The sequence below is a fragment of the Protopterus annectens genome, chromosome 3.part0 (assembly GCF_019279795.1).
Source record: "Protopterus annectens isolate FY-2018-M chromosome 3.part0, PAN1.0, whole genome shotgun sequence".
Taxonomy (NCBI): domain Eukaryota; kingdom Metazoa; phylum Chordata; order Ceratodontiformes; family Protopteridae; genus Protopterus; species Protopterus annectens.
Window position 1 is genome coordinate 1,216,575,434 of NC_056731.1, and position 24,601 is coordinate 1,216,600,034.

General features: G+C 41.3%; 1 protein-coding gene across 1 annotated transcript in view; it reads left to right on the forward strand.

The window, feature by feature from the left end:
- LOC122796717 (probable enoyl-CoA hydratase echA8) overlaps nucleotides 1-24,601 on the forward strand; it is a 939,187-nt gene that overhangs the window by 515,253 nt on the left and 399,333 nt on the right. Inside the window, exon 4 of the mRNA XM_044065416.1 lies at nucleotides 14,940-15,037. Within this exon, the coding sequence (XP_043921351.1) occupies nucleotides 14,940-15,037 (98 nt within the window). The remainder of the gene's footprint in view (nucleotides 1-14,939; nucleotides 15,038-24,601) is intronic.

Consider the following 24,601-nt stretch of genomic DNA (forward strand, 5'->3'; position numbering starts at 1 on the left):
CCAGACAATTTCAATCAGTGAGACTGTGTCATGTGATTACTGAGGTTGCCTATTTTACAAGTAGGGGCTCCTTTTCTCTGTGTGTGTGGGTGTGTGGGTGTGTGTGCATGTGTATAAGAGAGAGAGATTTAATATGTATACTGAATATATTTTTGCAAATGAAATTCTTAGTTAAATAGGCCCCTCTTCTTAGACAAGTAGACTTAAGTAACCAATATTAGATCTTAGCCATCCAGCTGGGAAAGTTTAGTATGTGGATTTTCCTTCCGGTTTGATGAAGGCTATACTACTTACTTAAGGAGTACTATCATGGCTATCCATCCAGTTGTAGTGTTGTTGAACTACATTGTTTGATAATGATAGGAGCTTTTTACAGAAGTTGACAGTTTTTGTGTCAAGAACCTGTCCATACAAAGTGGCTTGTTTATGTTGCAGTGAAGGCTTTGGTCTTTGTAGTGAGTGTTTTAAATATAACCAGTATTTCTGAGGTGGAGAAAGTCTCTTAAGGCAGGATCTTTCTTAGCCTGGAAAGCAAGCCAGTAATGAAATTTATAGGGGCCAGTGAGAGACAGAGGAAAGCAAGAAGCTTTATAGTCTGTTTGGATAACTAAGTGAACTCAGTCCTTTGACCTTTTTTGTCAGAAATGGTTGTACTCTTTCTTTTGGCATGGTGTTTTGCTGAGGCACGTGCCAAAAGGGGTGTTGCACTCAATAATTGCTCTTGTAAAGGAAGAATACAGGGATACAAACCACAAAGAAACACAATGCTGCTCCGGCACAATAAAGGCTGTCCCTTTTCCACAAAAAGTCTCCGTTAAGGAGACGAAAGTGCTTAATCAGTAACTTTGTTTTGTTTTTACAAGTCTTTTGTTAAATAAATATTTTTATCTTCATGGGAACATCATTTATCCTTGTGCTTGCAAACAGCAGTGGTGGTTTGTGGAAAAGGGACAGCCTTTATTGTGCCGGAGCAGCGTTGTGTTTCTTTGTGGTTTGTGTCACTGCCTTGGACTGTGTGGTTACAAGAATACAGGGATGCTATGACCTCCTTGTCTCTGGATGAGATACCCTTACTAATGAGGTGGGCCATGTAAAAAGCTTTCCGTACAACGGAGACAATGTGGTGGTCAAAAGTCAGGTTTCTATCAACCTGGGTGCCCAAGCACCTCACGACTGTTGCGTGCTTACAACATTGTTATTAATGTGATAATTTGTGGGGACATCACTCTCCTCAAAGGGGATGATTGTGCATTTTTTGGCATTTAGCTTGAGGCCATGTTTCTGGCACCAGTCATTTGTTTGGGTGAGACCCTCTTGTAGCTTATTCAGAATTGTTTTATTAAGTCACTAATGTGAATTCTTTACTTTATTGCAAATTTGTTGGCTTATTTTTGTGGATTATAGTATTGTAGGACTGCTAATGTTGAAATTGTAGATGGACTGCTGGAGTGGTTTTCCCAGTGAGAAATGCTAGTGCTGTAGTGAATATCTGTTTATTTGTAAAAAAAAAAAATCTATATATTAACTAAGATGTTAGAGTTAACTGGTAGATTAGAGAATTAAAATCAGAATGAGAATTAGAATTTTAAGGCAAATATTAGGCATTTATTACATTTATTAATTGTTCGAATGCACCTACAGTACAGCCAGGGGGTCGACTTTGGTCTCCCGTGGCAGCGAAAGAGTTAACTATATGATATATTTTATATGCAGCCCCAAGACAATTTCTGTTCACTCAATGTGGCCCCAACAAGCCAAAAGGTTGGACACCCTTGCTATAGAGTTATCCCACCAATGGATTTGTTAGGTTTGGAGATACACAATAGGAGTTGGTCAGAGCTACATAGGTTGCACTTAGGGATGTAGGGGGAGATTAGATTAGTCAGAGATGGACAATCAGAGGGATGGTGAAGGATAAGAGTGGGTCAGATGGAGCTGTGGCAGGAGGACTTGGTGTTGGAGTTCAAGCCAGTGAAGTTTTTTTAGGGAAAGACAGTGGTGTGTTCGATAAGGGAGATTACTGGTGAATCGCACTATTTTATTATAGGTGTGTTCAAGCTTGGTAGTCAGATTCTTTTGAAGTTGGGTGAGTAATGGGGTGGCGTAAAGAAGGGTAGGAAGTAGGTATGCTTGAGCTAAGGACAGTTTAGATTTTGGAGTTAGTATTTTTTTTGTTCCTGTATAGCAGTCCAAGTTTTTGGTGAGTTTTTTTTAATACAGTTATTAATGTGAATGTCAAATTTAAGTTCATCATCTACATAAACTCCGAGGAGTTTAGTATGTGATTTAACTTTGATGGGAGTGTTATTTAGAGAGGAGATGGAGAAGGAGGTTTTAGGATATTGGAGAGATTTAAGCAGGAAGAGTAGAAAATTAGTTTTGTTAGGGTTAAGTAGCAATTGATTAGCAGAGAGCCATTTTTTAAGTGAATGCAGAGATTCTTGAGTGAGGGTGAGTAGGTGAGGAAGATTGTCAGATGTGTTTATGATAGTTGAGTCATCAGCATATTGAATCAGAGTAGAGTGAGGCTGGGAAAGGTAGAGGTTGTTAGTAAAGATGTTGAATAAGAGAGACCCAAGGATGGAGCCTTGTGGCACTCCGGTTTGAACAGAGAGGAAAGTGGAGGTAGAGGAGAGCCATTTAACAGATTGTAGCCGATCAGATAGATATGTAGAGAACCAGCTAAGAGAGGAGTTACAGAGGTTAAGGGAGGCTAGTTTGGAGAGAAGGAGCTTATGGGATACAGTATCAAAGGCTTTAGAGAGGTCGAGGAACAGGCAGGAGACTAATTTGTTATTATCAAGAGATGAGGAAATTGCTTGAGTAAAAAATATAAACGCAGTAGTGGTGCTATGATGAGGTCTGAATCCATGTTGTGTGGGGGTGAGGAGGTTCTCTTGGGTGAGATAAGAAATGAGCTGTCTGTGTGTACACTTTTAGAGAATTTTAGAAAGGGGGGAAAGAATAGCAATGGGCTTAAAATTTGAAGGGTCAGTGGAGTTTCTTCCTTTGTGTAGGGGCAAAATGTAGATTATTTTCCAGACAGCAGGGACAAGACTTTCCTTAACTGAACGATTGATGAGTATGGAAACTGGGTAGGCAATGGAGGAAGCTGCTAACTTAAGATGGTAAGGTGGAAGTTTGTCAGCAGAGGGGGGACAGGGTTTAAGTTTATTGAGAACCAATCGTATAGTTGAGGTGGGGATTGGTTTAATGGAGAAAGGAGTGGAATGAGGAGGCAGTGGAGGGGTGTGAGGGATAAAGTTAGCATTGGTTTTAAGTAAGTTCTGTATGTATGTCGTATTAGGTAGGTTGTTAGTAAACTAAAGAAGGGTATTGGTGCCAAAGTTAAGCCTTCTTAGTTTATTGATCAGAAGGAAATGATTTACTGTCTGAAAGGCTCTTGTCAAGTCAATAAAGAGGTCTGTTCTTAGAAGACCATTAGCCATATTATTTCATATAACGTCAGTTGCTGTATAAATGGCTGTAACTGAACTGAAGACATTTCTGAAACCATGACATCATCACAGAGTAATCCTTGATCATTGATGTGTTTGAAAAGCTGTTTGTAGAGCAGTTTTTTGAGAATCTTAAGTTATCAGAGGTTAACTATAGTGGTATGATATTTGCATATTTAAGGTAGTTTGGGAATATTCCCATTGTCAAGGCCAAGTTAAACTAAATATTTGTGCCAAGGCATGGCTTGATAGGATCAGCCATTCCAAAGAGGGTCTGGTGTAGTTTTCAGAATTTGTCTCCTGAGTTCACATTTAGTGTTTCTAGATGTTTCTTCACTTCCTTTACTGATTGTTTGAAGTAGAACGTAGGAACATAGGTCACAAGTGTGTAAAGCTGTGTTATTTTCTGACTGTTTTTCTGTTGGATCTTGCAGGGATAGTGGTGGGAAGTTCACAATAAGTCACTATAGCAACCCTTTGCTCATATGTCTGAGGTTTGATTTTGTGGAAATTCGAAGAAATAATGTCAATGCTGTCCTCATCCAGCAGGCATACAAGCTACTGTGATCTGGCCAGTTTTAGATAAGGTATGGCATATGGCAGAGGTAGAGGATGGGGACCCCTCACTAAACTTGTGTCAAAATCCCCTAATACAGCCAGGTAGGTATGGTGTTTCCTAGGTCACTAGAAGCTCTGAAGCAAAGGCAGAACTTGGATGGGGCTAAGGGGGTTGTGTCCTGGGTGCAAGATGCTAGGATGTACAATCACCAGTTACTGATGGTGTGGTAGTACTGTACAGGTACTGAGAAATGAATGCTGATGCTGTGTTTGCAGTCATGGCTGAAGCACTGAAGGTCTTAGTGTGTGGCAGTTTAACAGTATGCTGCTTGTTACATTTGTACCAAGTAGTTTGCTACAGTTTTTTTATCTTTGACAGTGAGAAGACCATTTTTTGGCTCTTCAAACTTGGGTTGAGGGGAGCACCAGTTTGGGAAACTGCATAGGGTGCTATGATACTGCTCTGGCATTCTTGAATGTAATGGAAATTGAAAGAAATTATGGCTAACTTACAACCTGCCCAAAACACACACACACACACACACACACACACACACACACACACACACACACACACACACACACACACACACCATTGTGCACTCTCATGCATACATAATCCATAGCAAGAATCATTTTATGCTGTTTTGGCAAGTAATGTAGATTGTGTGGTCCTGCTGCTGCAAAACCTTTTCTGTGACTATTTAAAGGAGATAAAGTAACAGCAGGATAAAGTCACTTTTTCTCACAGAATGTCTCCACAACCATGAATTACAGCTACATTAATGACTATGTACATGCATGTCAGATGTCGAAACGTGATTTAAAAAATGTCACAGCAAAGCATTCCTTCTTGCTTCAAATGAATATACAGTAGTCCAGCAAAGTCAGATTAAGAACAAACAGTATTGTTAGACTCATCCACAGTTAGCTCCAGTGCCCAGCAATTGTATCCAGTTTGCTGACTGTGCTTAATTCAGATGTCAGACTGCAGAAAAAAATAACAATCACTGTAACTTTTATGCCAAATTTGTTTCAAGTTCACACTAATCTTGGGAATTCAAATTAATGATTGTTAAGTATGAGCAAATGAAAGAAGGGTCAGCCAGTTTCATCTACAGCCGGCCCTCATACCAAGCAGCTATACCCACTTTATTGACTGCTTACACCTCAGGCGTCTGTAATAATAAAATAGTCACAATAATGTATTTTAAATTAATTTCACACAAAAGTAGTCATAGTGAAATATTACAACTTGCTTTTCACGGATACACATAAATCATGCAAAACCAGAATGATGACTGTTTAACTTAGGCAAAAAACACCAGGATCAGTCATTTTAAACTATAGACTGCTCCCTACCCAGGAGCTCTATCCACTTTGCTGACTGTGAAAACCTTTGATGTCTATTTGTTGTAAAAAAAAAAATAAAGGCCAAAGTCATTTATTACAACTCTGTTAAACACAAGAATAATGTAGCTAGCCACTGAAGAATAGTACGACTTCACACAAATGTACATTACTCCTGCAAAGCCAAAAGAATGACTGTTTAACTTTTGTAAATGACAGCAGGTCAGGATCAGTCACTTGACAGCCCACTGTCCATACTCGGCAGTTACATGGACTTTGTAGATATTTCAAATGTCTAATTGTAATAAAATACATAAAAAAATAAATAATAGACACAACAAACGATTTCAGTTAGTTTAAACACAAACAGTAGCCAATCACAGTGTAAAGTAATCCAGCTTGGTTCACAAACGTTAAGTTACTACTGTAAAATGCAATGGTCATACTGTCTGGTTGCGTGCCAAGGTTTAAAAAAACTTACATACTATAAATTAGTCTACTCTGTATGACCCTTACCCTAAACAAAGCATTCTCTTGCATAGCTTTCACAGAACCTCACATTGTCACTAGATGTTCTTCGTGTTTATCTGCTTGCAGTAGCCCTCATTCGGCCTGATTAACAAAGTCTTGGGTCCTGCGTTGGTTGCTGTCTCATCTTCCATGACGTCAGGTAGTCAGGGGTATAAAGCATGCAGCTGATGCCATTTTATCAGTCTTTCTTGCCGTGCGGTGCCCGAAGCAGAAGCAGTTCGCAAGTGTCGGCCGCCGACTCCTGAAATTTTCATTTTCAAGTTTCATTGGGGAAACTTTTTCTTGCTGTTAACCGATGTCAGTAAGAGTCAGTAATTGTATTTCTTGTGGAAAGCAAATGCCTCATAAAGATTTTCATTCATACTGTATTCCTTGCCTAGGTCCTGACCACGATGTACCTCGCTGTCAGTTTTTTGCCTTATTTAAACCACGTACTATTCGTCATCAGTATATTTACGCTTTTAAATATTTCGTTACTCGGTTCAATTATCCAGATATGACTTCGGTAAGCCACCCGACTACCGAAATTCTGAAAAAACGCAAAGATAAAGACAGAGACAGGCTGCCTAGGTCCAAAGCAGGCCTAAAACATGATCCATGCGTAGTAAACCGATGCCCAGACCACTTGGTCAGGTCTCTTTGCCTAAAAAACTAATGATAAGAATGGCTGAAGACCTTATTACTTTAATCAGGGGAAGTCAGCCTTCCCCCTGTAAGAGACCTAGGACTGAATTTGGCTATGATTCTTCTGATCAGGATTCTGAAATTTCTCTTTTTTCTGATGACCAGGATATACCCTTATCTGCCTAGAAGGATTCTGATGCAGAGGACTCGATTCACTCTGCTTCCCCTCCACAGGATTTCTCTTTTGGTGAAACCTTGCATACTCTTCGGGAGCATTTCAAATGGAAAAGCCAGGATTACTCTGATTCTAAAAAGAGGCTTAGGGATTTCTTACTCCTGCCCCAACACAGGCCTTTAGCTATCCCCCCTGTACTGGACATTGTTGATGATGCCTTCACAGAGTCTAGCATGGCCCCTGACTCCATATCTCCTGCTCCCAGAAAACCGGATAGATATTACAGGGTTCCTGACTCTCACAAGTTCCTGTTAAAAATCCTACTGCGGATCTTGAGACCATTTCACAGGGACCCAAGGGCATAAAGGCTACCACTTCCAAAAATCGTACCCCCTCTGATAGAGATTCCAGGGCGCTGGATAGATGGGGTAAGAAGGTATACACTTCAGCAGCCTTGGCCATTAGGGCCTTAAATTGCCAGTTTCATACGTTAAAGTATGAGCAGCACATTATTGGATTGTTTATACAGACCAATTGAAAAAACTAGACCGGTTTCAGCTATTAAGCTTTGCTCAGTAGAACTACTGAGGAAAGTTTAATAGCTGAAACCGGTCTAGTTTCAGTGCAATAAACTACATTCATTGGATCCATTCGTGGTGCTGGCTTTATTTTTTCAATTGGTCACATAAGCTTGGTTGCCGGGCACCAGCCGTACCTGCTAGCTTTATCTCAAACTGAATACTTATTGTTTATACAGAAAATGATGTTGATTCCTGACTGTGCTGAAATTAAGGATTTACAGGATTTAATGTATTCTGCTAAACAAGTTGGAAAACATACTTTGCAATGTGGCTTTGATTCACTAGAGGCATCTTGCAGGGTTGCTGTTACTGGGTCTGTACTTAGAAGGCATGCTTGGCTTAAGGAGCAATCTTTGCCAGATCATGTTAAAGCTAAATTGTTGGATGCTCCCTTAAACCAGGACCGCCTGTTTGGCAACATAGCAGAAGAAGTACTTAAAAAGATGGAGGAAAAGGCTAAATCCATGCAAACTGTTAAAGATTTCCTGCAAGTGTAGCCTCCAGTATTTAGTAGGCATTGGCCCTCTAAGAATTGGTCCTTTCCTGCCTCTTCCAGGCCCTCTCAGTCCAAACCCAGATCCAGCAGAACACTCAGGCTTCAGTCCCAAGGTATGCACAGAACAGGGAGTAGTAAGACCCCCCCCCCCTATGGTAAACTGGCTCAATGATTTAACCTTAAAACTTCCAAGCTTTTCAAAACTGACTGCTCCTTTAGGGGGAAAGATTGCACTGCAGGCAAAAAACTGGGAACTCATTAACCAGGACAAATGGGTTTTAAATATAGTTTCCCAGGGGTACAGATTCCACTTCCACACTTTAACACCAAAACTGTTGTCCAGTTATACCCCTAAATCAGTGGGCAGAGGCTCAAAAGCAAGTTCCCTCTCTCTTAAGTGTAAGGGCTATTCAAACTGTCCCAGAAGAGGAAAGGGGACAAGGTTTCTACTCAAGTTTTTCTGATGCCCAGAAAAGACTACTCCAGGCGTCCTATCCTGGATCTCTCTATCCTAAACACTTTTTTGGTGATTCCAGAATTCAAGATGCTAACTCTTCACCAGTTGCTTCCTATGCTAGGCAAGGATGCCTGGTTGGCAACACTGGATTTAAAGGAAGCCTACCTGCACATCCCAATCAGGGAATCTTGCAGAAGATACCTATGCTTAAAAGCAGGCTTCATGCACTATCAGTTCTCTGCACTGCCCTTTGGCTTATCTACTGCGCCCAGGGTATTCACAAAGTGCCTATCTCCAGTCATTGCATTTTGCAGGCAAAGAAATTTTCAAATATACCCATACCTGGACAACTGTCTAATTCAGGCAGAAAGCCAGGGCATACTACTGAATCATCTGGCATTTGTACAAAAAGTCATAACTTCCTTGGGGTACACCATAAACGAAAATAAATTACATCTGGTACCCTGCCAACAAATTGTATTCCTGGGAGCAAGCTTGAACACAACTTCCCAGAAGGCTTCCCTCACACCAGAGAAACAAGTTCATTTGACAGCTCACTTCAAACTTATGGCCACAAAGACCCTGCTATCTGCAAGACAAATACTGCAAGCCTTGGGGTTCCTGGTCTCCTGCATTCTTCTAATTCCATATGCAAGACTGCATATGACGAAACTACAGTGGTATCTAAAAAGCCTGTGGTGTCAACATTCTCAGGATCTAGACTCAATGATTCCTATCATACCTTGCCTACAGATAGAGTTCCTTTGGTGGACAGAGGCCTGCCACCACAACAAGGGACTGCCATTCACTGCACCCCCTGCCGCCCAAACCCTAACAACAGACGCATCAGACTATGCAGGGGGGCTCACTTAGCAGGGCAGTGCATTCAGGGCAAATAGAACCCAAGTCAAATGCACCTGCATAACAATCAAAAAGAAATGTTAGCTGTACAGTATGCTCTGACAGCCTTCAAGGACCACATTCTTCCAGGACAATTATTGGTAAAGATGGACAACACCACTGTTATGTGGTACATAAACAAGCAGGGGGGGAACCCACTCTTACCCTCTCTGCAGGCTAGCTATGGCTCTGTGGAACACAGCCCTGAGCAACCAAGTGCGCCTACATGCTCAATTCTTGCCAGGAAAGCTAAATACACTGGCAGACGACCTAAGCAGAAATCTCATGGACCCATGCGAGTGGAAAGTGCACCTACAGGCTCATTTCCTGCCAGGAAAGCTAAATACACTGGCAGACGACCTAAGCAGAAATCTCATGGACCCACACGAGTGAAGACTGGAACCAAAGATATTCAACACGTTGAAAAACAAATGGGGGAGCCCAGAGATAGGCCTGTTTGCCTCTCCCCAGAACTATCAATTGGACAAATTCTGCACAAGGACTCCCCACAAACAAGCTTGGAAAGTGGATGCTCTGTCCTTCACCAGGAAAAACTATCAGTTTATGCTTTTCCCCGTCTGCCTCTCCTCTCCAAGGTACTACTAAAGATCAAACAGGACAAACCAAGGACAATACTGATTGCACCAGACTGGTTACACCGACACTGGTATCCCCTCTTGTGCAGTGTGTCACTGCTGGCACCATGGCACCTGCCTCAGACCCCTGCTCTACTGTCTCAGCAGGAGGGCCAGATTCTGCACCACAGCTTCAAACTCTGAACTTGGCAGCCTGGCTAATTACTTGATCTCACCATTCCCATCCCTCAGTAAGCAAGTGATGGATGTCATTCTGGAGGCAAGGAGGCCTATTACTAGAAAATCCTATGCTGAAAAATGGAAAAGATTCTGTTTCTGGAGCCAAACTCATGGGATGGGCACAGCAGCGCCCAATTTACCTCAGATTCTTCAATACTTAACTGAGATGCTTCAAAAGGGCCTTTCCATTGCCTCCATCAAAATTCATGCCTCAGCCATTTCAACTCATTACAATACAGAATCACCCCTCTTCTCTCATCCACTGCTGAAGCAATTCCTCAGAGGGACCAAAAACTTAAGACCACCCAGGAGAGCCCCTACTCCAGCCTGGGACCTTAACTTTGTATTGGAAAAGCTCACTCTACCTCCGTTCAACCCAGCTGCAAGTGCAGAGTTGAAATTCCTTTCTTGAAAAACATCTTTCCTTCTAGCCATCACTTCAGCAAGAAGGGTGGCTGAATTTCAGGCCCTCATGGCTGTGGAGCCTTTCATCATCTATCATGCGAACAGGGTGTCCCTCAGGACCAATCCCTCCTTCATGCCCAAGGTAGTGTCCAGTGTGGCCCTTAATCAGTCCATTCATTTGCCAACTTTCTTTTCTAATCCACAGAACAAAGGGGAATAAATACTGCACCCCTTGGACGTGCACAGACAATTTAGATTTTACTTGGACAGGACTAAACCTCTCAGGAAATTTAAACAGCTGCGGGTTGCATTTGCTGCAGGGGCAGAGGGGAAAGCTATTTCAAAGCAAACCATTTTTAAGTTGATTGGCCATTGCATTCATTTCTGCTATAAGCACCATGAAAAACCTACCCCACAGGGGATAATACCACATTCAACCAGGGCTGTATCTACCTCTACAGCCTTTCTCAGAGGTGCCCCTACCAGAGACATCATAGAAGCTACTACCTGGAGTTCTGTACATACCTTCACCAAGCATTGCCACTTGCCAATTTTTTTTCTAAATCCAGAGCTGGCTTTGCCGCTGCAATCCTGCAGGGCCTTATAGCTGGTCCTAATGCTATTTCATTGCCTCCTCCCATCCTTAGCTTTGGGAATCTACCCAAATGTGATGACTGCAACAGTGAAACATGAAGAACATAGTACAGTTGTGTACACTTAACACAAATGTAGATGTTCGAGTGTATTCACTGTTGCAGTCCTGGTTACCCTCCCTCCAGCCCCCTGACTTCTGTTGTCTATACCTCTATTCTTGTTTACTATGCTTAAAGCTTTCTGGTGTATTTGCTTTTTGTTGGAGGTGTAACCTTGTATATAATTGCTTCCCATTATGGGGCACCTGACATCTGCGGCAAGAAAAACTGATAAAATGGTGTCGGCTGCATGCTTTATAACCCTGACTACCTGACGTCATAGAAGATGAGACAGCAACCGACACAGGACCCATGACTTTGTTAATAAGGCCGACTGAGGGCTACTGCAAGCAGATAACCCACATGTGATGCCTGCAACAGTGAATACACTCGAACATCTACAGTTATGGTAAGTGTACACAACTGTACTTTATTGAAAGCCCTTTCTAAGCTTGTTTATGTGAAGTGAGGCCTTTAGATCCTGCATTGCTGTCTGTATTGCACAGAGTTGTGATTATTGGTAGAAGAGAGATGATGTGTTAGGGGCATACATTTTGATACAGCAGTTTATAGATAGCAGTAAAAAATAACAGGTTGGCTGTGAAACTGATAGAAAGAGTATTAGTGCTTTGCGGGATAACTGATGTACAGGGAACTCCTAAATCCGGAACAAAGTACAACATGCAATCTGAGCATTTGTGATAAAAGTTTAGTGTAATAGATCTATTTTATAAGTAGCTGGAACTCTCATACTTATTTGCTGTTCTTTAGATTAACTTGAAAAGCTGTCACTAATTTATACTTAGGAGCTTATAGATTTATAGACAAGTACTAGGCTAGCAGCCCTTATTGGCCATTTTAAGCCTAGCCAATTTCCCAGTTTCCCTCAAAGGTGAGAATCAAACCCTGTAGCTTGTATCTGTGAGGCAAACACTTTAACCATTATGCAAATCTCCAAGCAGCATTAAAGAAAATTATCCCTGCACTTGGTGCCTTTGGTGTTTTAATGCCAATGCCATAGCTGAATTCTTTTAACTTACTGTGAAGTAGATGTATAGATAGATGTGTGGCATGCATTTGGAACACTGTAATATAATTCCAAACCATAACTTGAATGAGAAAGTATTGGGTCAGCTAGGACTTCAAGCCATTTCTGCAAACTACTGCCCTCTGTTTCTCCCCCAATCTTGTGAAAAGTGAGTGTGTGAGCCCATAGCTCATATAGTGTGAGCTTCAGCATAGTGTTCTGTAGGCTTCTGTACTTTTTCCATGATGCACAGTATTTCTTTGTAATTCAAAATAATGATAAAAGTATACTGAGATCAATAACAGAAGATGGAACCATTGGTCAGAGAGAAGTAGCTTATCGTGTTGAACATACTACCTGGCAGGTAGGGTTGTGGCAGCTTCTCCCACTGCAATAAGCTGATGCTGCATGGGAATAGCTTAGACCAGTCTCCCTGAAAACAGAATATAGAAGGCTCATGGATGGGCTTGCCCAAACCAGAAATAATAGGCCTAATGGAGGCATGTCAAGGAGCATACATGTGTCAGTAGTACAGAGCATAAGCAGTCCCTCTGCAGGGATGCAGATGCCCACATCACCACTAGTGGTGAGGTTAAGGCTGCATAAAAAAATACATTAATGGCTGCCGAAATGATGGCTCTGCATTAGCTCTCAACACATAATGAGCTGATGGTCTGCAGGCAGTGAGGTAACAAAAGATATCTAAAATAAATACATAAATAAAGAAAGAAATAACAAAGATAACTAGAAAACATCCTTAAAATTAAGATGTCGACAACATCCAGAGCAGTCTCTCTGCTTGTTTTTTGTAAGTAGAAAGAAAGGAGTCAGATGTGTCCAGTCATATGTGTCTTCACTGAATAGCTGTCTCTTGAAACATGCCATGAAGTAATTCAGAGTAGGTAAACAATCTCAGCAAGCATGGACTAGAGTTCCACATCTTAGGGCCAGTGGAAGAGAAGGCATTACTTCTAAAGTCCAGTAAGTATTGCTGAGGCGACTGATAACCGGCAGTCATTTTGACTTTTAGCAATTAACAGTATCATAGTTCTAAGTTTATTGATTAAGATGCCACTTACGAACATGGCTCTGATGTTACTAGGGACTCAACTTGCCTTGTGTACAGTGATACAGTCATGTTCAATCTTCTGCCTAGTCTGACTTTACAAAGGGTTTATTTGTTATAAACTTTGCTTAGAGAATGCAGGACCTTTTTGTGTTAGCGTCTGAGGTGGCTAAGACAATTGGCAAGGCATAATCTATTGTGGTTATTAACACATCTTTACCCAAGACATAGTTGGCTCCTGCAGTTAAGAGATGACCCACTATATGATAGGTATTCAGTATGGTTTGTGCTTTAGCATTAGTTTGTGTGTGCTTAGTAAAGGTTTGTGATTAGAAAAGTCACACCACCATAGATTGGATAGTTTCACTCCTTCATTGACTTCACCCTTCATTTAAATAATAGTTCAATTCTGAAGTGCTTTACAGAGGTTCTTTTTATTCCAGACAGCACTGCTTTGGTCTTCAGTAATCTGACTAGTATTCCAACATTTTGAATGTCTCTACTATGATTAAACACATCTTATTTAATTGACTAGCAGTTATTTAAACCCAAAACATCTAAAAGCTTGGGAGGCTGCTACTCAAAACAGCAACACTCTCAACATGGTAAGATACACCAACATTTTTGTAGGGGGTGCTCCCCCTGCAACCCCTGACACAGGGGCAAACACCCCACACTCTTGAAGTGTATCTATGTCTATATTTATATGAGTATCTATCTATACATAATATTTGTGTGTGTGTGAGTGTGTGTGTGTGTGTGTGTGTGTGTGTGTGTGTGTGTGTGTGTGTGTGTGTGTGTGTGTGTGTGTGTGTGTGTGTGTGTGTGTGTGTGCACGCGCGTTTATATATAATACCAAATCTGAGTTTCCAAAAACTCTGTGAAGAAGGAGAGAGGAACATTCAAAGCTCGCCTTCTCACTCTTCTCCAAGTCTAATTTTTATGATAGTACACGAAGCTCTTCCACTGAGAATATTTTGAGCATTTGTCAGCTTGCCAAAAACAAAGTATAGGGCTCCTTGTTGTAGCAAGGAGCAAAGGTCTCTCAAGTCATTGTATAAAGCAATGCTAATGACATACTGAGACTGATGGGTGACAGATTGTCATATCATCTGTGTAAAGTAGAACACTGATTTTGGGTGGCAGATACAAGTAGAGTGAAGAGAGTTCAAATATTAATCCCCATGAAACCCCCTGCCCTGTAAGTACTCTAAAGGTATTGCTATCCAAATAGCTTTAAATCACTAGAGGTTTAGACTGTATAGTCTAACCTTATGCATGAGCCTGTGATGAAACTTACTCTCAAAGGTCTTGAACAAATCCATATAAACAACTCCAGTCATTTCAGCACGTCATGATCCTAAAAATAGTCTTAGTGAAAAAGGACAGAAGTTATTATGTTAAATCTTTTCCTAAAACCATACTACTGTTTGCAAAGAAAACTGCTCGACAAAAGTGTCTTTTCAGCTTAGAAGGGGCTGTCTTTTCTAGTACTTTTGACAGAGGTAAGAGAAAAAAAAGACTGGTCTATTTAATTGTTTCATCTTAAAGTTTTTTTTTCTTAAATTAATAACTGTTGAAAGGTGGGGGGAATGCTAAAAGCAAGCAAATATTGATTATGTGCCATTGCAGTGTCAGTATAATCTTCATAAGCTCTGTGAAATTTGGAATGCATTCCATCAGAACATGCTGTATCCTGCTTCAGAATCTCTAAAAAATAGTGTTGTGCAAAGTTTCTTGTATTGACATATTAAACTCCAAAATTCAAACTTCATGTTGTTACAGAGGTTGTGTTGCCTTGCAGGAAGTAATTTCTGTGCCGGTTACGATTTGAAAGAGTTAGCATCTAATCCAGCTGCAATAAGATTCGTGGAAGATGTCACTACAGGTCGTGGTCCCATGGTATGTACTGGAAAAGGGATTTCTGTCTTTAATTCCCTTATTTACTGTGACAAGGCATGTTGTTTTTCTAATAACATTGCACATACGCATTTTTATTTTTGCTAGTGTACACAAAACTGTTGATTTTGTCACTAGCACCAATAAGAAGAGCATGGTTTTGTTAGAAATGTTGAAAACATTTGCTCTGTATTAGTTTGGAAAAGTGAAATTGGAGTAAATACTTTGGATAATAATATATCTTTCTCTTGCAGTTCTGTGCAAGCATGCATACTATTGTTAATATGAAGAATACACTGGGAGCACTACTGTTTCTACTTAGTGATGTATTTAGTTAAGAATTAATATGTAAAGCAAGCAGAAAAATTTAATGAAATTGTAGATTTTGAAAATGAGGAGACTAATCAAACTGACCATAGGCTGAATCTTAGTAAGTCTTTTACACTACTCTTCTGCAAGTGTCAGTAGGTCAAGGTTTCAAAATACCTACTTGAAACCATTTATGGTGAACTTGTTCACTAGTTCTCATATTAAATCACTACTGATCCACTTACTATTAACACAGTAGCAATGATTTGCTCTGTACAGGCTTTTCACTTTTCTTTGTAGTTGTGCATTCATGAAGTTAGTTTACTTAAGACACTATTTGGTGGCATTAACTGAGGGCAGGTTGCAGGTATGCTATGAATAGCAGTAAGGTGGAGGAGTTTGAGTACTGACGTGAAATAACAGGTCATTGTGTGCAGGTCTCTGTTCAATAAGGACTTAAGCAGTTTAAATGGCTAAAACTACTCCTATACTTTTAAATGACTATGCTGGTAAAGAATGATTTAAAAACATAAAGTAATTTTCATTTATCTTCTAAGTACTAAAGTTACTCAGTATCACCTCATACTCTGCTGTTATCCATCAGTAATAGTCTGCAGTATTCAAACTGCTTTACCTTCAAATCCATTAAGCAGAAGAAACACTGCGTTACCTGAGCTCTGTCAAAGTATTACCTTAGGGTTACCACTTGTCCCACTTTGCGAGGGACAGTCCCTCTTTGGGCAGTTGCGTCCTGACAAAAAAATTTAAAAAATGGCAAATGTCCTGAGATTTTAGGACAAAATTATTTCCTATATTTTATGTAATAGTTGCATAAAACAGTTATTCTGTATCTAAAATACCTAAATGTTATAAGAAACAGAATAAGCAACTAAAATGCTACAAGAATAAGCTTTTATTTAGGCAAAAAAATTAAGTTCTAACCTTTGTACTGACCGTGGGTATGTGTCGCCCTGTAAAATCTGATGTTTGTACCAAAAATGTCTCACTTTGGCCATTTGAAAAGGTGGCAACCCTATATTACCTTCTTGCACAGAAATTTCACTTTCACGAACCAACAGCTTTGCTTGTACTTGGCTGTATTTGACAGTGCTGTTTTCATTAAAAATGGAAAGTTCTTTATTTTATTTACTTAATAATAAGCTAGTCTCATGTCTGTTCCTCAACCTGTCCAAAGCTTTTTGACACTGTCTCCCATTCCCTTCCTCTTAGACAAACTCTCTCACTTAAGATTCTTTCCTCCCACCATATCCTGGTTTTCCAGCTATCTCGCTAACCGCCAGTAAGCTGTTAAATGGCACTCTGCTCTATCTCCCCCCTAAGCATCTCGATGGGTGTCCCCAAGGATCCATACTGGGGCCACTGCTCTTCAATATTTTCACCAACCTACTTTACACTTCTTGTCCCAACTCTACACTTGTACAATATGCTGATGATTCAACAGTCATCACCATTGTTGACAATCCATCTGACCTCCACTCTACTACCCAAGCATCATTCAACACCATAGAGACATGGCTTTGTGACAACAAATTAATTCTCAACCCTAAGAAAACTAAGCTCCTACTCTTCCTCCTCAAAAACCTCACCAATCTCAAAACTACATTTTCCATCCTGTCTAGCAATAACACTGTCATTATTGCTGACCCTAGCACTAGACTGCTAGGAGTCATAATAGACGATCAGCTTAAATTTGATCTCCAAATCACTACCTCTATCAAAAAGACTCACCAGAAACTTGGACTCATTTACCATAATAACAGACATTTAACCAACACAGCCAGAATAACTCCCTCCCATGCATTTCTTCTTCCCACCCTTCTCTATAGCTGTCAATAGTACACAAATCTTAATACCACACTCATAACCAAACTTGAAACTACCTATAATAAAGTTGCTAGATTTGCTGCAAACCAAGCCTACAAGTCACACTATTGCCTATCTCTTAAACAATTGCAGTGGTTCGAATTCCCTCATTTGCTGCTACTACAGCAACTGCTAATTATCCACTCCATCCTCTATCTACCATCTTTCTGCCCTAGCCTTCTATCAGTTATATCTAAATATTCCCCAACTAGAACACTACGTAACTCAGACCAAGACTTCCTACAAATCTATAAACCCAAAACCAAAACAGGATGTTTACTTTATAACTATAACCCTGCTACAACTTGGAACCAACTACCCCTAGAAATTAGGTCCTTTGACCAAACAAAGCATTTCAAACTAGCCACTCGGAAATACCTAATAAATAAATGGCCCTGCCACTATAGTCATCCTGCCTGAAACTTCCCAACCCTAGCTTCTGTCCCACCATCCTCCTTCCTCTTACACTGGCTACCTTAATAATAATCATCTACCTCTCTGTCTTGTTGCTTAACCACTGCATTACCTTACTACTCCTTCTGTACCTATACTGTATATAACTATTTAGAAATAATGAACACAGTTTTTGTGGTAAGAATTCTGACATTTTACTTTACTGCTTTTCTGTATGATTTATTGTAAATGCAGTTTCATCTCTAACATTGTACCCAATTGTTTTTTATATAATTTTATTGTTAAATTGTTCTTCTCTAACTAATTGATTAGCTCCAAATGTAATTTTCTTGCTGACTGTATGTAAAATGTTAATACTGATTGTGGAGCTTTTCTCCTCGGGTCTCCACTGAAAATGAGCTAAACGCTCAGCTGGACTAACTCGGTTAACAAATGTAAAATAAATAAATAAATACTTGGTCACCTCTGCATTCATACCAGTTCTGTTCAAGCTAGTAAATTGATGCAACTCACAAAATATATTTGGCTATTATCCTGATTTGCTGACATACATTATTTATTTATTTATTTATTTTGCATTTGTTGACCGGGCTAGTCTAACTGGATATATGTCCATTTTCAGTAGAGGCCCGAGCAGAAAGGCTCCGAGCAAAAAATGTTATACATACATAGAGTCCACAAAAACAGTGGAAAAACAATTTACATAAGTATTGCAACTGCTTAGCAAAAATTTTTACAAATCAATTATAGGTTACACATAGAAGACAGATTGTTATTTTACAGTTGTATTAAGAAAGAAAATAACAAAAAACATTCACTGTACATGAGTTTCCTCAGGACAGCAGGGCAGTCAACAAACAGTCAGAGAAAATACATTTTTTGATTCTAAGACAGTGTGGAGCATAGAGAAAATAGCAGAAAAAAGTTTTTAGTTGAGAAGTAGTTAGACAAATAAGAAAATTAGTGTCAGTCAGGATTAGAGCAGGGGCAGAGCCATTGGTTTTTAATGAAGATTTTCAATTGTTTCTTGAAAAGGTTGGTGGAAGTCAGGGGTGTTATTTCACTTGGAAGTTTGTTCCAAGTATTGCTCACAGCATTTAGAACAGGCAGTCCCCGGATTTGTTGTTGGATTTTATGGTGGCTACTTGTAGCTTTTTTGTGGATCTTAGGATTGGTACATTTTTTATAGGAGTTAAAGAGGTTACAGAGTATTGGAGTATTTGTAGGATGATGTACGATCCTGTGAATAAAAATGAGCTGCTGGAAAAGTATTTAGTTGTGAACTTCCAGCCTTCCTAGAAGTTTAAGATTATGGCAATGGTGGGTACGAAAGGGGGCACCAGTGGCAAATTTGGCTATGTTGTTGTAGGAGGTTGCTAATTTATTCAGGTTGCTTTTGGATAAGTTAATATAGATAGGGGAGACGTAGAGAAGTTTATAGATAAGTAATAGGCTAGTTCCCCCAGCGGGCCATTTTTAGCCTAGCCAATTTCCCTTTTGGTGTTTGAAATAGCCTATCCTGGTTTGGTGTTAGATTGGCCTTACCCATCCCATGGCTGATGATAATATATTATCCTTAGTGGAATAACTGGGATCATACCTTAGATAGTTTAAGGGGACACATACATGGAATAAATCATTTAGGAGCTATCTCTGCCCATTAGTAGTAGAGCGGGCAGTCATGAGGTAAATTTTCTATTACCCATCCATAAATCTAAGTTGTGCTTGAATATGGACAGGGACGAGCTTTGTTTTACATGGATGGGGAGTCTGTTCCAGACCAGTGATATCCTCTGTGAGATTTATCTGTTCCTCCAAGCCATTCTGTTGATGTCGCAGAAGAGGTTTAGATCACTAAACTAAGTACTTCTGGCACCATTTGACTTGCTGATGTACAGTAGGACCATCATTATTGGGTCAGAGGGTGCCTTGTATGCCAGACACAGGTCACTTCTTAGCGATCTGTATATTACAGAGTATTGTGACAGGGCTAATTGTTTAGACCTTGTATCCTTTTAGTAGGTTATCTCTGTGGCTTTCCAGTTGTTGCATATACCAGGACAGATATATGCGAAGGAGGCTTTATACTCAAAGACTGGCCTAATGACAGCTGAATAAAAAGGGACAATCTCATCTCTAGATCTAGATGTAATCCTTTTGTTTATAAGCTGCGCAAAATAGAAGGACTTTCTTACGCTAGTGGACACATGTTGGTTGAAAGTTACGTCATTGTCTACATAACTTTCTAAATCCAGAACAACTGTGTCAACTCTTAGGAATGTATTGTCAGTGTGGTAGATGTTCTTCGTGTTTCACTGTTGCAGTCATCACACTTGGGTTATCTGCCGCAGGTAGCCCTCAGTCGTCCCGAATACCAGAGACTTAGTATTTCTGCGTCGGATGCTGTCGCTTCTTCCATGACTTCAGGTCATCAGGGGTATAGAAATAGGCAGCCGGTGCCATTACATCAGTCTTTCTTGCCGAGGAGGAGCCCAAAGCAGAAGCAGTTCACAAGTGCCGGTCGGCTGCTACCTGAATTTTTCATTTTCAAGTTGAATAATCCTGAAGTCTTCTAAAGCTAAGTACCCCGTTGGGGATCCTTTTTTCTTGCTCTAACCGATGTCAGAAAAAGTTGACAGTTGTCTTGCCTGTGGAAAGCAAATACCTCACAGAGATTTTCATTCTTACTGCATCACCTGTTTAAGCCAAGACCACGACGTCCCTCGCTGTCGGTTTTGTGCCTTGTTTAATGCCGAACCATTTGTCGTTAGGCTATCTTTGTCACTAAATTCTTTTGCTTTTGATCTCCATATTCTGAAATGGCTTCGGTAAGCCATCCGACTACCAATCTTCCAAAAAAAGTAAAGATAAATACAGAGACAGACCACATAGGTCCAAAACTGCCAACGACACTTCCGTTAAGCTAGTCGCCAGTCCGCTGGTACTCAGTGAGGCACCTTTGCAGCCCCTGATGCCCACTTCTTTGGATTCGTAGGCCTCTGCTGAGACCCATTCACAATCTGGTATGCCGCGAGATGCTTCTTCAACTATGGAACTAGCAGATGTCTGTACGTCAGCGGATGTCTCTACCTCAACGCCAGGAGTTTAAATCTCAAAATGCATGCGCTCGGAGCACTCCTAAGTATGGAGAAGGTTGACATCTGTGCAGTAACTGAAACTTGGTTCAAGGCTCCAGAGAGCACTCCAGCACTACTGGGCTACAACTCATACCACACATTTCGGCCGCAGAACACAGACCGAAATACAAAAGGAGGGGGTGTATCCATATTCATCAAGGATACTCAGACCTCTAGGTTAGTGGCGCAGCATGATACCTCTGAGATCATCCACAACTAACATCGGGCAAATCTGCAGTGCAAATTGTGGCCTGCTACAGATCACCCTCCATGACCCAGGACCACCACTCTGCCTTTCTGGAGACACTGGAAAACATGAAGGTCCTACCGAACACCCTGATCTTGGGAGATTTCAATTACCCTACCATTAACTGGGAAAACTACTTGAGTACAAACTCCCAGGCTCAGCGCTTCCTGGAATTTATCAACTCAAATGCCCTGGATCAGCTGGTAAACTCCCCTACCAGAGGCCACAACATATTGGACCTGGTCATCACCAACATGGGTGACAGGTACTCCGTACCGGAGGTCAACCCATCACTGGTTAGATCAGACCATAAACTAATCACCCTGGATGTCCACACCCCACCACCACCCCCAACCAAGGAAACCACAGTGAAAAACTTTTCTAAAGCAAATTTCACCTTACTAAGACAGAAGTGGTAAGTTTCACAGCCCCCATGCTAAAGGATAACACTGCCCAAGATGCAGAATCCTGTACAATTACACTCTATGAGCACCTACAAGTATGCATGGATCGTGCCATCCCTAGCAAAACCAAGACTCACTCCCCTAATAGAAGGAAACCAGTCTGGTGGGCCCCTGCCATAAACAGGTTATACAACAAAAGGAGGAAACTAGTTCAGAAAAAAAGCAAATCCCAAGAAGAAAAGACATCCCTGATCAGTATCACTAAGAAAGTAAGGTCCCTCATAAAATCATCCAAGGCTAACTTCAACAAACAAATAGCCAAGGATTCAAAAGATAACCACAAAGCATTCTTTAGCTATGTCAAGAATCTAAGTGGCAACTCGCAGATATGCTCTGAGACAGTGCAAAATAGCACAAAATATACTGAACCTACTGATATTGCCAACATGCTGGCAGATAGATTCAGTGCAAACTTCACCTCCCTCTCACCTTTAAAAGGGCCCACAACAATACCGGAAAAGTGTAGTGTCCCAGAAATCACAGAAGCACAGGTGAAAACAGCCCTTTCAAAAGCCAAAAACACAGCATCAATGGGGCCAGATGGTGTCCCAGGCTGCGTCTTACATGAACTACAGAATGAACTAACCCCCCCACCTAAACACGCTGTTCAACCTCAGCCTGTCCACAGGCTACATGCCCATAGAATGGCGCACAGCAATGGTTATTCTGCTCCACAAAGGAGGGGCCACAACTGACCCTGGTAACTATCGCCCCTTAAGCCTGACTAGCCTGGTCTGCAAGGTTATGGAGCGCATCATCATGGAACTCATTAACAAAGACATTGGGAACCTCCAAACACTTGACCCGACCCAGTTCAGCTTTATTAAGGGCAGATCATGCCTACTAAACCTGGTTGACTTCTTCGAGACAGTTGCCAAGGCCATAGACGAGGGAAAGGTGGTTCACACCGCCTACCTTGATCTCGCCAAGGCGTTTGACACCATTCCTCACTTGGGTATTATAGAAAAACTCACCAGCCTGAACATAAACCCCCTACGTCACAAGATGGGTTGCCAACTGGCTTACAGACAGAACTCACATGGTAAGAATAGCGGGCTCCAGGTCTGACTCTAAACCAGTCACAAGTGGTGTCCCGCAAGGCTCAGTTCTGGGACCCCTACTGTTCAGCATATATTTCTCAGAAGTACAGGCAAATACAGGAGGACTATAGCTAACCAAGTTCGCCGATGACTGCAAACTGGGAGCCATAATTGACTCTCTGGCTGACATGGACATCCTCCAAAAAGGCCATACTGAGACAGACACCTGGTGTCAAAGTCATGGCCTCAAGCTAAATGCCAAAAAATGCATAGTCATCCCATTTGGGAAAAACAAACCACCCACGAATTACCACATAGGCGGCAGCCCCCTTAATACAGAAGAGGTAATAAGACATCTGGGGACCCAGGTAGATAGTAATCTCTCCTTTGACAATCATATTGCCAAAGTAGTTAGGAAATCCTTCTATGTGGCCCATCTAATTACTAAGGCGTTTACATCTAGAAATAAAGAGGTTATAGTGCCCCACTACTCGTCACTCATCAGACCCATCATAGAGTACAATGCCCCATACCTCACAAGACACTTCCAACAGCTTGAAAGACCACAAAAGCACCTCGCCAAGAGGATTACTGGCCTCAAACATATGTCCTATGCAGCCCGACTGAAAAAACTCCAGCTGTACTCAATGGCATATCGCTTACTCAGAGGTGATCTCTGCTTGACTTATAAAGCCATGTCCAACTCAGAATTGATGGACATGCTCCACCTAAGGAAATCCAAGTCACTGCGAGCCACACGCTCTAGTGAGCTAAACCTCACCACAACAATAAATAGAACATGCTGGAGGGATAGATTCCTGTCACAGAGACTCCCCATGTTTTGGAACAAAATTCCTAACTACATTAGGCAGAGCCCCTCACTAACACTCTTCAAGAGAAGCCTTGACGAGTGGATGGGTAACAGAAAGTACACCCCTGGAATCACTTCATTGGCTGTGCTTGACAGAGGCTCAGTTAATTAATCAATGGGATGGCGAAAGCCGACACACTCTGGCTAGGCTTATAAATGCCCTTGGGCAGATAGCCTAGTACCTACCTATGAACCTTAGATGGGTCTGGAGCCGCTGTGCAGGCACCGGCCTATGAGGGAGTTTTTCATCCTACCAATGTTCGAATCAAACCAATGACTTAAAACTACCGAGTTTCTTAGGACCAGAGTACACACTACGCCTAGAAAACCGACGACCAAAGCACATGCTCAGGCACCCATGCCACAAAAACAAATGCTTAGAATGGCTGAATACCTTATTATGCTGATTAGGGGAAGCCAGCCTTCCCCAGCTAAGAGACCAAGACTCCAGTCACTTCAGGTTCTACAGACCAGGAGTCTGATGTCTCTGACCTTTCTGATTATGAAGACATGCCCTTATCCGCCTATGAGGTTTCAGATGCGGAGAAATCCATTCCCTCTGCCTCTCCTCCAGAGGATTTCTCTTTTGGTGAAACCTTGCATACTTTAAGAGAGCATTTCCATTGGGAATGCCAAGACTATCCTCAGTCCAAAAAGAGACTCAGAGAATTTTTGAGTTGCCTCACCACAGGCCTTTAGCTATACCCCCTGTCCTGGATGTTGTGGATGATGTTTTCATGGAATCCAGTCTTACTCCAGACACTTTACCTCTGGCCCCTAGGAAACCAGACAGGTACTACAGAGTACCTGATTCTCACAAGTTTCTTTTCAAGAATCATACTGCTGACTCAGAGATCATTTCCCAGGGACCTAAAGGAATTAAGGCTACTACAGCCAAAAATCTTATCTCTTCGGACAGGGATTCCAGAGCTTTGGACAGATGAAGTAAGAAGGTATATACCTCTGCAACTCTTGTTATCAGGGCATTGAATTGCCAGTTTCACATGCTGAAATACCAGCAACATATTATGAAACTTATTAAACAAAAAGTGGTAATTTTTCCGGATTGTGCAGAAAATAATTACAGGAGCTTATGCACTCTGCAAACCAAGTTTGTAAGCATACTTTGCGGTGCGGCTTTGATGCCCTGGAAGCATCTTGCAAGGCAGCAGTCACTGGCTCTGTACTGAGAAGACATGCT